General features: G+C 42.0%; 2 protein-coding genes across 2 annotated transcripts in view; one reads left to right on the top strand and one right to left on the bottom strand.

Moving 5' to 3' along the window:
• LOC127881997 (polyamine-transporting ATPase 13A3-like) overlaps nucleotides 1-15,157 on the top strand; it is a 563,467-nt gene that overhangs the window by 542,179 nt on the left and 6,131 nt on the right. The window lies entirely within an intron of this gene.
• On the bottom strand, nucleotides 4,135-14,633 carry LOC127831407 (uncharacterized). Its single transcript, XM_052356394.1, has 2 exons — nucleotides 11,168-14,633; nucleotides 4,135-4,703 (listed from the first exon to the last, which is right to left on the bottom strand). Exon 1 carries the CDS (start codon nucleotides 14,631-14,633, stop codon nucleotides 12,138-12,140), a length of 2,496 nt encoding a protein of 831 aa, XP_052212354.1. The 3' UTR covers nucleotides 4,135-4,703; nucleotides 11,168-12,137.

Below are 15,157 nucleotides of genomic sequence, written 5' to 3'. Positions count from 1 at the left end.
CAGAAAAGTGTGACAGACTGACAGACAGACAGAACGCAAACCATAAGTTCCCTCCCGCACGGAGTGTATATTGACAGCAGATGAATCGAGTATTTGACCCTTACTGTAGTAAATTCAATCTTATACAAAAACTATTCATCCGATTTTATTGGTTTATACGTTATCTTGTTGCTTATTAATTCCTCTTTCAAAAAAATATAACTTTTAATATATTCCCGTTGTTATTAATGGATTTATAGCGAGTTAAACACAAGAAATACACATTTTATGTTTTACCACCGCGCGTTTTAACGTGTTGTGGCTATCGATCTTTTACGATTAGCGTACAGCGAAGCGCCGAGGTTATACATTTTGATGTACCCACTCACGTCTTTTGTTAAATTATAGTTTCATTTCTCGGCCGATTTTGACAAATTATATATCATTAGAAAGCTTACGTTACGTAGTAAACAGATATATCAATATATATTAAGTTTTTCTTCTGATTTCGACAGCCCGGCGAGTTATAACTTTAACTTTTGCAAATATCATACCGTTTTGGAGTTTTAGAATCTAGATTTACGGTTGACATGTTCGTACTTAATACCAATTTGTAGCGTTTATATTTGGAGTTCAGTTTTAAAAATTACATCTTGCTTAGGAGAATAGAATTCTGTATACGATAGAAAAAAAATTTGTTTAAAAACGAAAGTAATTAAGGAATGAAGGCGGGAAAATGTAGCGCGCGTTCCTAACGCACTGAACTGATGCTACGGTCTTGGCGATAATGCTTTTGTTTAGAAACCGGCCATTGAATTTCTTTTGCCATCTTATTATATTTTTTATGGAATTTATTGTAGTAATTTGTTCACGAAACATATCAATAAAGCTTATTATAAATGAATCTTAATAAATTAACGATTTCAGCTCTTGTTTATAACACAGAAAGGGTGTAAAATTTATGATGAAACAGCGTATATGGCGGACCCTTTCGATATTATTCGGCTTTGCATGCATACTTGAAATAAAATGGGTGTCAAAAACATTCATCGTTTGCTGTTTATTATCAACAAGGTAATTATGTATAATTATTTGAAATTTTATTTACCTTAAATTATCAATTTATTAAAGATTCTTGAAAATCACGGTCCGTGTTACGCGGGTCATTTCGTATTTTGACATCAGGGCATCATGTCCAACTATTGAAAATCAGATTTTTTTTCACCGGGACGATGACGGCTTGGATTAAGACAGGCAGACAGATAGTTTATTCAGACTTAAACAACAGTACATCGTCTTCAACTCAAATATATAAATTATTTTTAGACGAATTGTTAGGTGATTACACATAAAGCAGTGATGATTCTGAATGTTGCCATGTTTCTTATCCGTGTAATATAGAGTCCATGGTTTGAGCATTTTTATCGCGGTGTTCAAAAAAGATATCTCAATAATCTTGTTTATTGATAGATCTGTGGTGTATTGCCCCTGTGTTCAGCACAAACCAATTATCTCGTTATGATCAGATACTGTGCCGACCAATACTAAATAACACTGTGGTGTCATACGCCACAGCAGGGACCTATACTTGTATTTTGGTCCCTAACCACAGGTGGCAATGTCTCGTCAGATTACACTTTTTAAGATACCTCCATGTCTTCTCGTGGTATTAGTGGTCATTTCTTGGAGTAATGTAACGCCAAATACTCAATTTTGCGTTTATAAGATATGTAGCGTATTGAAAACATTTATAGTCATCTGCCCATACAGATTGCCATAAACTAAATACTGTATAGATGTCAGCCAGCTAAATCACAATAATTATTTATAAGTGCTTAATACCTATACATGTACATTTTAAACATTTAAAAAATCTAATACTTAACATTTAACGTATTTAGCGGGTACCGGTAAAAAAAACTCCGTCATTTCGTAGTCCTATAAAGAGTGTATGGTAGTGTACGGAACAACATAATTAAAAACAGCATTCTCATTTGACCACAACGGGGTTAAATAATCTTTCCGAAAAATACAAATAATACAGATTTTTAATTTAGAATTTTATATATTTATAACTCTGTTAACTTATAAAGATATTTCAATATACATGCATAGACAGTTGACCGAGATTTTCAAGAATCTTTAAATAATTTTAATTAATTGATAATTTATGGTTAATAACCTTTCATATAATTTTACATAATTACCTTTTTGATAATAAACAACAAACGATGAATGTTTTGACACCCATTATATTTGAAGTATGCAAAGCCGAAAAATATCAAGAGGGTCCGCTATACATTTGTATACGCGGTTTCATCATAAAATTAACACCCTTTCTGTGTTATAATCAAGAGCTGAAATCGTAAATTTATTACGCTTCATTAATACTTAGCTTTATGGATATGTCTCTAGAACAAAATATTTCAATATATTTCATAAAAAATATTATAATCATGGCAAAGGAAATTCAATGGCCGGTATCTAACTGTAGGTGGATGGTCCACGGCCGTCCACAAGCTCAAATGACCATATATGGAGAAAAAGGCGGGACCAAACCAAATAGGCTTGCAATGCGCATGCCCAAGCAAAACCGATTGTAAGCCATCTTGAATTGTTAGCGTGAAAAGAAATATACTACATTTATTGGATATTTTAATATGATGAATATTCTAGGTAGAGAATATGGATAGTATTATCATTATTATTATTACGTCAACATTAACTCAACAATTGTATTGTTGACATGAAGAAAAAGCTATTTCGAGGTTGTTTTGACCATTGATTGTGTAGTGTTTTCACGGTTAGCTCTTTGTGGGGTTCGTCAACAACTACAGCAATTACTTGCAACGGCACTAAATACAATACTCACGTTGGCATCGACTGGAATGCTCGTCAGGATGCACCAAACGTCCTCGTCGTCTTCGAGGGAACTCGTGGGCTATACTCGTCGGTTGCACGTCACAAAATGGCACTATACATGTACTTCTGGGAATACACCTCCAGGCAAATACGTACTTAAACACACAGTCACCGGCTTACATACACATATACTTCTGGGAATACACTTCCAGGGAAATGCCTGTCATTTACACATTCACAGGCAACTCACAGACTCACATACACAGTCACAGACTCACTTATATCTTCTGGGAATGGCCTTCCAGGTAAATACGTGTTGAACACACATAAAATACAATATAATACAATATGATACAATATAATCTATACTCAGGCTCACAATTACTCACTCAGGCTCACAATTACTCCAAGCAATACTCAACTTGGGAAAAGACGTCCACTCGCATCAGTCACCCGTGCATAAGAGACCGTACACACTCGTGCTACCCAGCATGCACTATACCGATTTGTCGCTGGTTCCCAATCACGAGGTATGTGGGCATTTTGTAGACCGGGCACCGGCACAACACTCCTCCCACTTTTGTCCTTTTGGGACGACGCCACACAGCGAAGGAATCGTACCGGCGCTACCGATGAAGTAATAGTGCCCCTTGCGTAAGCACCTTGACCCAACTCCCCTAAGTCAGGTATAGCTTTCGTCCGACCTCTCTTTTGGCGCAACGCCTGCCATAAACCACAACTAAAGTTAATGCATCTCCATTAAATGACCATTTGTGTTTAGCACCTTCGCACAAATATTAACGCATATGAGCCTTAATCTTTGTTAATAAAGAGTTAAAAATAAAAGTTCATAATAAGGCCCGGTAACTCTTGCTCCTTTTCTTGTCTGCACAATAATTGGACAAGTGTACCCACCTTACAACCTATTTTCACAAATTTTAACAAATAACATAACTTATCAAACAAAATCATAAAATATCATACAAATACATACCCTCGCAGCCCATATGAGAAGGCCTACGCCCTCTGCATGTGACTGCGTAATATACAATAAAAATCCTCTTGGTTATATTAAAATAGAAATCACAAGAAATTTTACTTTCTAAGGTAATAAAAATCCTCTTAGTTATATTAAAATAAAAATCACAAGAAATGTAACTTTCTAAGGTACTACAAATGCGTTAAAATAATATCTAAGTGACAAAAAGGTTAAAAATATAAGAATAAAAATAATCTTATTTTTGTCCAAATAATACATATAATTGCTTTTAATTGTATTTAGAGAACGTACATTTTGCAACATAATCATTGACATTATATGGAGGAAAAGACAACTAAAATAAAACTATTGTACCCACTACATTCCTCCCACTTTTCTCCTCTTGGGCTGCCGCCCTACGGTCGCACCCAAGGCAGAAGAGATAGAGACTCAAATGGGACCATGATCCCCCTCCCGCAGGCACGGGACTGCCTTTGCCCAGCGGGGTACATACAGACCGCTGCATTCTAGCGGTTAGTGACCAATATGTTTCTTGCATAAGAAAATTTCCATCACATTAGTAAATAAAAAAACATTATTGTCGGCTATCGTCCGACAATTGCTTAATCAAGAAAAAAACATTCTTGTTGGCTTTCGTCCAACAAGTACAGTCACTTATGTATTAGAATGTGGAGATCACACTGAGAAATAATGTACTTTACAAAAATAAAAACAAAATAAAAGTGTACATGCACCGTGAAACAACTCCGGCCATTCAAAAAATTAAAGTGACGCTACGAGACAGTTGCCGTCAAGCACGGTCACACACAAATTTAAAAAGACCTGCAAATATTGTTTAAAAGAACAACTCCGGGAAATACCACTTCCGGCCAACAGTATTGAGTGTGACAGTGGTCGTCAAGCACTGTCACCTATAAAAAACAAACTCATTCGACAAAATTCTACGACATTGCTCGGCATATGGTTGGTAGAAAAGAATTTATAGAAAATTACGGAAATAAATGACATGATACAGCAATGACGAAGTGATTGAAGTTAGATCGACTCACAAATCTTAACATGGAAGGATAAAAGGTGACGGAGGTGCCAAGACTGGGATATTGCAGGGGAAACCGGGTTCCTATTCACCATCTGCGTAGTTACCACATCCGATGGTGCGGTGTGACAGCGGTCGTCCGACAATGTCACACCCGACCATAAGGAAAAAAAACCCCAGACTTCACGGGAAATAAACACATCCGTGACTGTGCAAAGCACTTCTTAGTGCGGTAATACAAAAATTACAGGAAGTTAAGCGCGGACGGCACAAGATAATTTGGGACGACACTTTATGCCTATTCATTAAACCCCCATTTCGCAGAGCACTGCTCAGATTAATTTCAACAATATTGCAATAAAAGACTGGGCTTAAACTGAGACAATAGGACATATATATATTCAAAACAATCTAATCAAATTAATCAAAATGTTTAAGAGAACTATTACTTTTATACACCGCGTACCTCATGTAATATTCACAACAACAGCTTTTACTACTACTACTACTACTACTACTACCACTACTTCTGCTACTACTACTACTACTACTACTACTACTACCACTACTACTACTACTACTACTACTACTACTACTACTACTACTACTACTACTACTACTACTACTACTACTACTGCTGCTGCTTTTAGTGTTACTACTAGAGATACTCCGCGTACACCGTAATACATTATCAACACCGCGAATAGAATGTCACTGCAACTCTACTGTAATTTTTTTAAATTGGGAGTCTTTTGTATTTTGCATTGTTTTCCTAGTTTTACTAACAATTAACCTCGCCATTTACAATTTTAGGCGGTACAGATTTTGGAAGTTAGACGCTCTGGTGGTCGCCAACCTAATTTCCACCGCTGGGACCGCTCCCAGCGGCGAGAACTAGAGGGTCGCCACCCTTTGGAACCACGCCTAACAAGTCTTCGAACACCACCTTCCCAGCTGTCATCTGGGGTAACTCGGCATTCGCATGCGCCGCCCTTACGGCGGTCACACGCGGCAACTTCTGTCGCCCGTCTGACAGGTACTGACCTTCCGGTGGCCGGAGTAGTTTCAGCAGCTTTTCGTTGGGCTATTTTGGCCCCCACCTGGTCGGCCCTGTCGGTCGCCATGCTTTTAGCCGCCTCCGCAGACTGAACCGCAACGCGCTGCACGCGAAATTTATCATCGCACACAGGATCTCCATGGTATCCTTCAGTGCTCTCGCCAATGACCATCCTTGGATCACTGACGACATCTGGCACTGTTGGCAGCACCAAGGGAACTGCATCGTGCACGTCCTTGGCATGCTGCACCTTCATGCAGAACTGGGAAACCGGACCTAGCTGGTTTACATGATCCACTTCCGGTTGGCCAGACTGCTTAGTCGTCGCAGCTACCACAACGGGCTCCTTCTCCTTATGGTTGGGCAAGGACATGGCATGAAAATGTCCCCAGTTGGAACCATATCTGCCGCGATACGATCCCTCAGGGCGGACTTTTGAACTTTGGTTCCGATGCCCACGTGCACCTCCGCCACCCGCACCCGCAGGATACATAACCTGGCGTTGGTCGTTGTACCACCGGTTCGGGACCTTCCCTGGGTAGGGGCACTCCACAGGGTATTCGGCATAGCCTTTTTTATTTCGAAACGGCTTACCCGGTTGTCGGACAAAGGGATCAACGGCCGAACTTCCAAAAGAGTTTGACAATCTCTCCACAGCATCCAGCAACTTCTCGACCACCTGGGTCAATTTGTCGACCGCCGACACACTGACCTCATCCGCAGTGGGTGCTTTCTTCACCTCGTGAACCCACATTGACTCTTCTTGCTCAGTCTCCTGGGTATACCTCGGAGCCGCGGCGCAAGCCGACTGAACATGGCAATATATCTTCAGCATGTTCATCGCATCTCCCATAGATGTTGGTAACTGCAGACTAACATGCTTGCCGGCCTCCTCGTCAATCAAACCGTGACAAAACTTCGTCACTGCCTGTTCAGCGGCGTATGCATAGGGCAGATCACGAAACGCCGCTGTTGCCAGCTTCAGCGCCCGATCTGACCAATTGTCTAGGGACTCGCCTACTTCCTGATAGGCAACGTGGAAACGGCCCTGCGCGGTGGCGGTAAGCTCCCTGGCGCCAAAACGCTCCTGCAGTCGCTGCATTAGCTCTGCGTAAGGTACCGTCCCTCTCCCTTCGGTAAGCAACGCATAGAAATCGACCGCCTTTCCTGTCAAACACCAACCAAGGCAATCGGCGCATTCTGCGTCAGACCAATCTTGCACCCTTGCGTAGCGCTCAAACTTGCTCTGAAAAACAAACCAATTGCTCTGCCCATCATATAGCAGGCTCTTAGGCAATTTTGTCAGAACATCCCGATCTTTCTGTGTCGGGGGAATACTTGGGCCAGGAGGGTTTCTTGGTATTGTCATTACTGCTGGGACAGTAGGGATATTTGGAGCTGGAGGATTACTTATAGTTGGGCAGTTGTTTGGAGCTGGTGTGTTGTTTGTAGCTGGAGGGTTGTTCGTAACTAGGCCAGACACCACAGGGGGATAAATTGTGGCTGGAGTACTTGTCACCGGAGGACTTGGGAGAGCTCGTGCAGCGTTTAAAAGTGACAGTTGATGCAAAAAGGCCTCATTGTCGTCACTTAACACGCCCAAGTGCAGGCGGGGACGAGTTATTGGGGAACGGGTCTCTGTCTTGAGCGTCGTCACTGGACTGTGCACAGGTTCCCTATCTGGTCGTCCCGGGGGCAGATTAAATTCCCTAGATATCCTTGGGGTCTGGGACAATGTCACATAGGACTCTGGCCGGGGCAAGTTTTTTGCCTCTTGGGGATTTTGCCCATAGTTTAATGAGCGGGATGAAGTTGTTTGTGACTTAAAACGTTCATAACTAGCATTTAAGTCAGCCTCAAGAGCTGTAATTTGGGCCATAAGTTGGGCTTTCTCGCGACTTACCGGATCCTCCAACACAGGCATATTTGCTCGCCTTCCGTGTGGGTACATGGGACTACTTGCATTTTCCGCACCGTCCCCATACCACAGGGTTTCTTTAAATAATGCGGGGTTAGTGCTAAAATCTAACTCGGTCATGTCACCCATGGTCAGCGGCCGCCCTATAATTGTACCCAAGGTATTTGGTACCAAATTTCCCGTGTTTTCCCGTATCACAACAATGGCCTGTGCCAGTTGTCTGCCCACCCCCAGAATATTGCATAATCTAGTGTGAGTGTCAAAATTCACACGAACTTTACTGGGGGCTACCGGTGAAAATGGTGGGGTATATCCACTTCCCATATCCATTGTTAATTTAGAACTTTACAAGTAAATATGAAAAAGTTGAATTAATAAAAAACCTAAAATAAATGGGCCAAGAAATTCTGAAATAAAAACTTTTGTATCTACTGGTAGACAATTGACATTTAATTGCCAAACAATAACCAATTAACAAAATCGCTATCACTGTTGTTGCTATCAATAATCAATAAAAACTGAAAGTAAGAAACACGTCGCTTTAACTTGACGTTAAGCACTAATTTCCCGGGACCCAGTTTACTTTCGCAATAACACTGCTATAAAAAGAATTGCCAAGGACAAAACTCGTGCGTGTAAACTTCTATTTCCTCGGACTTTAGTTACCGATATATCAGCAATTTACACTGCTATATACAACAGTCAACCAAACACGTTTTTCATGAACTGCTGCGCACAGAATACGCGCCAACTAATCACGGGAAAATTGCCAAATAAAAAAAAACACGTGGCCATCCGTTGATTACACAAGCAATTAAACTGTAACAAACAGCATTGAAAAATCACGTTTTTTAAGAAATATTTCACCAACTGATAACATGGCCGGCGAATGCCAACAATGGAAAAAAACTACGATGCCGTCTGTTTGTAACACACTTCTTAAAATAGACGAACACTGAGTTCAACAAGTTAAAAACAGAAATCACGTAACACGATATGTCTCTAGAACAAAATATTTCAATATATTTCATAAAAAATATTATAATCATGGCAAAGGAAATTCAATGGCCGGTATCTAACTGTAGGTGGATGGTCCACGGCCGTCCACAAGCTCAAATGACCATATATGGAGAAAAAGGCGGGACCAAACCAAATAGGCTTGCAATGCGCATGCCCAAGCAAAACCGATTGTAAGCCATCTTGAATTGTTAGCGTGAAAAGAAATATACTACATTTATTGGATATTTTAATATGATGAATATTCTAGGTAGAGAATATGGATAGTATTATCATTATTATTATTACGTCAACATTAACTCAACAATTGTATTGTTGACATGAAGAAAAAGCTATTTCGAGGTTGTTTTGACCATTGATTGTGTAGTGTTTTCACGGTTAGCTCTTTGTGGGGTTCGTCAACAACTACAGCAATTACTTGCAACGGCACTAAATACAATACTCACGTTGGCATCGACTGGAATGCTCGTCAGGATGCACCAAACGTCCTCGTCGTCTTCGAGGGAACTCGTGGGCTATACTCGTCGGTTGCACGTCACAAAATGGCACTATACATGTACTTCTGGGAATACACCTCCAGGCAAATACGTACTTAAACACACAGTCACCGGCTTACATACACATATACTTCTGGGAATACACTTCCAGGGAAATGCCTGTCATTTACACATTCACAGGCAACTCACAGACTCACATACACAGTCACAGACTCACTTATATCTTCTGGGAATGGCCTTCCAGGTAAATACGTGTTGAACACACATAAAATACAATATAATACAATATGATACAATATAATCTATACTCAGGCTCACAATTACTCACTCAGGCTCACAATTACTCCAAGCAATACTCAACTTGGGAAAAGACGTCCACTCGCATCAGTCACCCGTGCATAAGAGACCGTACACACTCGTGCTACCCAGCATGCACTATACCGATTTGTCGCTGGTTCCCAATCACGAGGTATGTGGGCATTTTGTATACCGGGCACCGGCACAACACTCCTCCCACTTTTGTCCTTTTGGGACGACGCCACACAGCGAAGGAATCGTACCGGCGCTACCGATGAAGTAATAGTGCCCCTTGCGTAAGCACCTTGACCCAACTCCCCTAAGTCAGGTATAGCTTTCGTCCGACCTCTCTTTTGGCGCAACGCCTGCCATAAACCACAACTAAAGTTAATGCATCTCCATTAAATGACCATTTGTGTTTAGCACCTTCGCACAAATATTAACGCATATGAGCCTTAATCTTTGTTAATAAAGAGTTAAAAATAAAAGTTCATAATAAGGCCCGGTAACTCTTGCTCCTTTTCTTGTCTGCACAATAATTGGACAAGTGTACCCACCTTACAACCTATTTTCACAAATTTTAACAAATAACATAACTTATCAAACAAAATCATAAAATATCATACAAATACATACCCTCGCAGCCCATATGAGAAGGCCTACGCCCTCTGCATGTGACTGCGTAATATACAATAAAAATCCTCTTGGTTATATTAAAATAGAAATCACAAGAAATTTTACTTTCTAAGGTAATAAAAATCCTCTTAGTTATATTAAAATAAAAATCACAAGAAATGTAACTTTCTAAGGTACTACAAATGCGTTAAAATAATATCTAAGTGACAAAAAGGTTAAAAATATAAGAATAAAAATAATCTTATTTTTGTCCAAATAATACATATAATTGCTTTTATTGTATTTAGAGAACGTACATTTTGCAACATAATCATTGACATTATATGGAGGAAAAGACAACTAAAATAAAACTATTGTACCCACTACATTCCTCCCACTTTTCTCCTCTTGGGCTGCCGCCCTACGGTCGCACCCAAGGCAGAAGAGATAGAGACTCAAATGGGACCATGATTCCCCTCTCGCAGGCACGGGACTGCCTTTGCCCAGCGGGGTACATACAGACCGCTGCATTCTAGCGGTTAGTGACCAATATGTTTCTTGCATAAGAAAATTTCCATCACATTAGTAAATAAAAAAACATTATTGTCGGCTATCGTCCGACAATTGCTTAATCAAGAAAAAAACATTCTTGTTGGCTTTCGTCCAACAAGTACAGTCACTTATGTATTAGAATGTGGAGATCTCACTGAGAAATAATGTACTTTACAAAAATAAAAACAAAATAAAAGTGTACATGCACCGGGAAACAACTCCGGCCATTCAAAAAATTAAAGTGACGCTACGAGACAGTTGCCGTCAAGCACGGTCACACACAAATTTAAAAAGACCTGCAAATATTGTTTAAAAGAACAACTCCGGGAAATACCACTTCCGGCCAACAGTATTGAGTGTGACAGTGGTCGTCAAGCACTGTCACCTATAAAAAACAAACTCATTCGACAAAATTCTACGACATTGCTCGGCATATGGTTGGTAGAAAAGAATTTATAGAAAATTACGGAAATAAATGACATGATACAGCAATGACGAAGTGATTGAAGTTAGATCGACTCACAAATCTTAACATGGAAGGATAAAAGGTGACGGAGGTGCCAAGACTGGGATATTGCAGGGGAAACCGGGTTCCTATTCACCATCTGCGTAGTTACCACATCCGATGGTGCGGTGTGACAGCGGTCGTCCGACAATGTCACACCCGACCATAAGGAAAAAAAACCCCAGACTTCACGGGAAATAAACACATCCGTGACTGTGCAAAGCACTTCTTAGTGCGGTAATACAAAAATTACAGGAAGTTAAGCGCGGACGGCACAAGATAATTTGGGACGACACTTTATGCCTATTCATTAAACCCCCATTTCGCAGAGCACTGCTCAGATTAATTTCAACAATATTGCAATAAAAGACTGGGCTTAAACTGAGACAATAGGACATATATATATTCAAAACAATCTAATCAAATTAATCAAAATGTTTAAGAGAACTATTACTTTTATACACCGCGTACCTCATGTAATATTCACAACAACAGCTTTTACTACTACTACTACTACTACTACTACCACTACTTCTGCTACTACTACTACTACTACTACTACTACTACCACTACTACTACTACTACTACTACTACTACTACTACTACTACTACTACTACTACTACTACTGCTGCTGCTTTTAGTGTTACTACTAGAGATACTCCGCGTACACCGTAATACATTATCAACACCGCGAATAGAATGTCACTGCAACTCTACTGTAATTTTTTTAAATTGGGGGTCTTTTGTATTTTGCATTGTTTTCCTAGTTTTACTAACAATTAACCTCGCCATTTACAATTTTAGGCGGTACAGATTTTGGAAGTTAGACGCTCTGGTGGTCGCCAACCTAATTTCCACCGCTGGGACCGCTCCCAGCGGCGAGAACTAGAGGGTCGCCACCCTTTGGAACCACGCCTAACAAGTCTTCGAACACCACCTTCCCAGCTGTCATCTGGGGTAACTCGGCATTCGCATGCGCCGCCCTTACGGCGGTCACACGCGGCAACTTCTGTCGCCCGTCTGACAGGTACTGACCTTCCGGTGGCCGGAGTAGTTTCAGCAGCTTTTCGTTGGGCTATTTTGGCCCCCACCTGGTCGGCCCTGTCGGTCGCCATGCTTTTAGCCGCCTCCGCAGACTGAACCGCAACGCGCTGCACGCGAAATTTATCATCGCACACAGGATCTCCATGGTATCCTTCAGTGCTCTCGCCAATGACCATCCTTGGATCACTGACGACATCTGGCACTGTTGGCAGCACCAAGGGAACTGCATCGTGCACGTCCTTGGCATGCTGCACCTTCATGCAGAACTGGGAAACCGGACCTAGCTGGTTTACATGATCCACTTCCGGTTGGCCAGACTGCTTAGTCGTCGCAGCTACCACAACGGGCTCCTTCTCCTTATGGTTGGGCAAGGACATGGCATGAAAATGTCCCCAGTTGGAACCATATCTGCCGCGATACGATCCCTCAGGGCGGACTTTTGAACTTTGGTTCCGATGCCCACGTGCACCTCCGCCACCCGCACCCGCAGGATACATAACCTGGCGTTGGTCGTTGTACCACCGGTTCGGGACCTTCCCTGGGTAGGGGCACTCCACAGGGTATTCGGCATAGCCTTTTTTATTTCGAAACGGCTTACCCGGTTGTCGGACAAAGGGATCAACGGCCGAACTTCCAAAAGAGTTTGACAATCTCTCCACAGCATCCAGCAACTTCTCGACCACCTGGGTCAATTTGTCGACCGCCGACACACTGACCTCATCCGCAGTGGGTGCTTTCTTCACCTCGTGAACCCACATTGACTCTTCTTGCTCAGTCTCCTGGGTATACCTCGGAGCCGCGGCGCAAGCCGACTGAACATGGCAATATATCTTCAGCATGTTCATCGCATCTCCCATAGATGTTGGTAACTGCAGACTAACATGCTTGCCGGCCTCCTCGTCAATCAAACCGTGACAAAACTTCGTCACTGCCTGTTCAGCGGCGTATGCATAGGGCAGATCACGAAACGCCGCTGTTGCCAGCTTCAGCGCCCGATCTGACCAATTGTCTAGGGACTCGCCTACTTCCTGATAGGCAACGTGGAAACGGCCCTGCGCGGTGGCGGTAAGCTCCCTGGCGCCAAAACGCTCCTGCAGTCGCTGCATTAGCTCTGCGTAAGGTACCGTCCCTCTCCCTTCGGTAAGCAACGCATAGAAATCGACCGCCTTTCCTGTCAAACACCAACCAAGGCAATCGGCGCATTCTGCGTCAGACCAATCTTGCACCCTTGCGTAGCGCTCAAACTTGCTCTGAAAAACAAACCAATTGCTCTGCCCATCATATAGCAGGCTCTTAGGCAATTTTGTCAGAACATCCCGATCTTTCTGTGTCGGGGGAATACTTGGGCCAGGAGGGTTTCTTGGTATTGTCATTACTGCTGGGACAGTAGGGATATTTGGAGCTGGAGGATTACTTATAGTTGGGCAGTTGTTTGGAGCTGGTGTGTTGTTTGTAGCTGGAGGGTTGTTCGTAACTAGGCCAGACACCACAGGGGGATAAATTGTGGCTGGAGTACTTGTCACCGGAGGACTTGGGAGAGCTCGTGCAGCGTTTAAAAGTGACAGTTGATGCAAAAAGGCCTCATTGTCGTCACTTAACACGCCCAAGTGCAGGCGGGGACGAGTTATTGGGGAACGGGTCTCTGTCTTGAGCGTCGTCACTGGACTGTGCACAGGTTCCCTATCTGGTCGTCCCGGGGGCAGATTAAATTCCCTAGATATCCTTGGGGTCTGGGACAATGTCACATAGGACTCTGGCCGGGGCAAGTTTTTTGCCTCTTGGGGATTTTGCCCATAGTTTAATGAGCGGGATGAAGTTGTTTGTGACTTAAAACGTTCATAACTAGCATTTAAGTCAGCCTCAAGAGCTGTAATTTGGGCCATAAGTTGGGCTTTCTCGCGACTTACCGGATCCTCCAACACAGGCATATTTGCTCGCCTTCCGTGTGGGTACATGGGACTACTTGCATTTTCCGCACCGTCCCCATACCACAGGGTTTCTTTAAATAATGCGGGGTTAGTGCTAAAATCTAACTCGGTCATGTCACCCATGGTCAGCGGCCGCCCTATAATTGTACCCAAGGTATTTGGTACCAAATTTCCCGTGTTTTCCCGTATCACAACAATGGCCTGTGCCAGTTGTCTGCCCACCCCCAGAATATTGCATAATCTAGTGTGAGTGTCAAAATTCACACGAACTTTACTGGGGGCTACCGGTGAAAATGGTGGGGTATATCCACTTCCCATATCCATTGTTAATTTAGAACTTTACAAGTAAATATGAAAAAGTTGAATTAATAAAAAACCTAAAATAAATGGGCCAAGAAATTCTGAAATAAAAACTTTTGTATCTACTGGTAGACAATTGACATTTAATTGCCAAACAATAACCAATTAACAAAATCGCTATCACTGTTGTTGCTATCAATAATCAATAAAAACTGAAAGTAAGAAACACGTCGCTTTAACTTGACGTTAAGCACTAATTTCCCGGGACCCAGTTTACTTTCGCAATAACACTGCTATAAAAAGAATTGCCAAGGACAAAACTCGTGCGTGTAAACTTCTATTTCCTCGGACTTTAGTTACCGATATATCAGCAATTTACACTGCTATATACAACAGTCAACCAAACACGTTTTTCATGAACTGCTGCGCACAGAATACGCGCCAACTAATCACGGGAAAATTGCCAAATAAAAAAAAACACGTGGCCATCCGTTGATTACACAAGCAATTAAACTGTAACAAACAGCATTGAGAAATCACGTTTTTTA

The sequence above is a fragment of the Dreissena polymorpha genome, chromosome 5 (genome assembly GCF_020536995.1).
Source record: "Dreissena polymorpha isolate Duluth1 chromosome 5, UMN_Dpol_1.0, whole genome shotgun sequence".
In the NCBI taxonomy this organism is placed as follows: Eukaryota; Metazoa; Mollusca; class Bivalvia; order Myida; family Dreissenidae; genus Dreissena; species Dreissena polymorpha.
The sequence above is the reverse complement of the archived record's forward strand: the minus strand, read 5'-3'. Positions and strand labels throughout refer to the sequence as shown.